This window comes from Penaeus monodon, chromosome 21, assembly GCF_015228065.2.
Source record: "Penaeus monodon isolate SGIC_2016 chromosome 21, NSTDA_Pmon_1, whole genome shotgun sequence".
Lineage (NCBI taxonomy): Eukaryota > Metazoa > Arthropoda > Malacostraca > Decapoda > Penaeidae > Penaeus > Penaeus monodon.
In genome coordinates this window covers 22833053-22833724 of record NC_051406.1, presented here as the reverse complement: position 1 = coordinate 22833724, position 672 = coordinate 22833053, and the positions used below count along the sequence as shown (strand labels likewise).

Genomic DNA, 672 nt, shown 5'->3' with positions numbered 1-672 from the left:
TCCAGTGTGTCTACCGTTTCCGGAAAAGCCAGCGCAGCTCCGTAATTTTCGCACAAGGACAAGGCTACCAGATGCGAGTCGAACAGCATATTGGCGACTCTGTAACACTGGCCTAAGTATAGTGTAAATCCAGGGGGGCAGTATGCTGAAAAGAAAGGTGGACGTGACATACAGACACTTTACAGCGTGATGCATAATTTATTTGAGTACATATTGCTGAGGAAATGAAAAAAAGTTGCATAGTCAAATATGAAACGGTTAAGGCAGTATCAAAATATAAACAAAAGATAATAACAGTGGTCAAATATAAAGTTTTCTGTAGATAATGAGAACAACGAGTTTTTCCATGCTTATAGATCACAAGTGAAATAAAGACCAAGTGCGCATAATAAACATAGGACGAGTGACACTAAACTGAAGTACCTGGCAGCATGCACACATAACGTAGATCTGAAAAACAGCTCTTGGCCTCGTAAGTGCCGTTTCGGTTTACTGTTAGACAGGTATTGTTTTCATTCGGCTGTGGGAAGAAAATATAACTGTTAGTCTTACCCTACTCTTTGATGATTCCGGGGAAATGATTTCATTGGACTTATTTGACTTCTTGATAAATTCATCGGGAACAAGATGTGGATGAAAAGACACGAAATCAGACATGAAATAATCATCTGG

At 39.4% G+C, this 672-nt stretch overlaps 1 protein-coding gene across 1 annotated transcript in view; it reads right to left on the bottom strand.

Moving 5' to 3' along the window:
• LOC119586612 overlaps positions 1–672 on the bottom strand; it is a 51882-nt gene that overhangs the window by 12843 nt on the left and 38367 nt on the right. Inside the window, exons 17-18 of the mRNA XM_037935361.1 lie at positions 424–520; positions 15–145 (exon numbers count right to left, since the gene is read on the bottom strand). Coding sequence (XP_037791289.1) covers positions 15–145; positions 424–520 — 228 coding nt within the window. The remainder of the gene's footprint in view (positions 1–14; positions 146–423; positions 521–672) is intronic.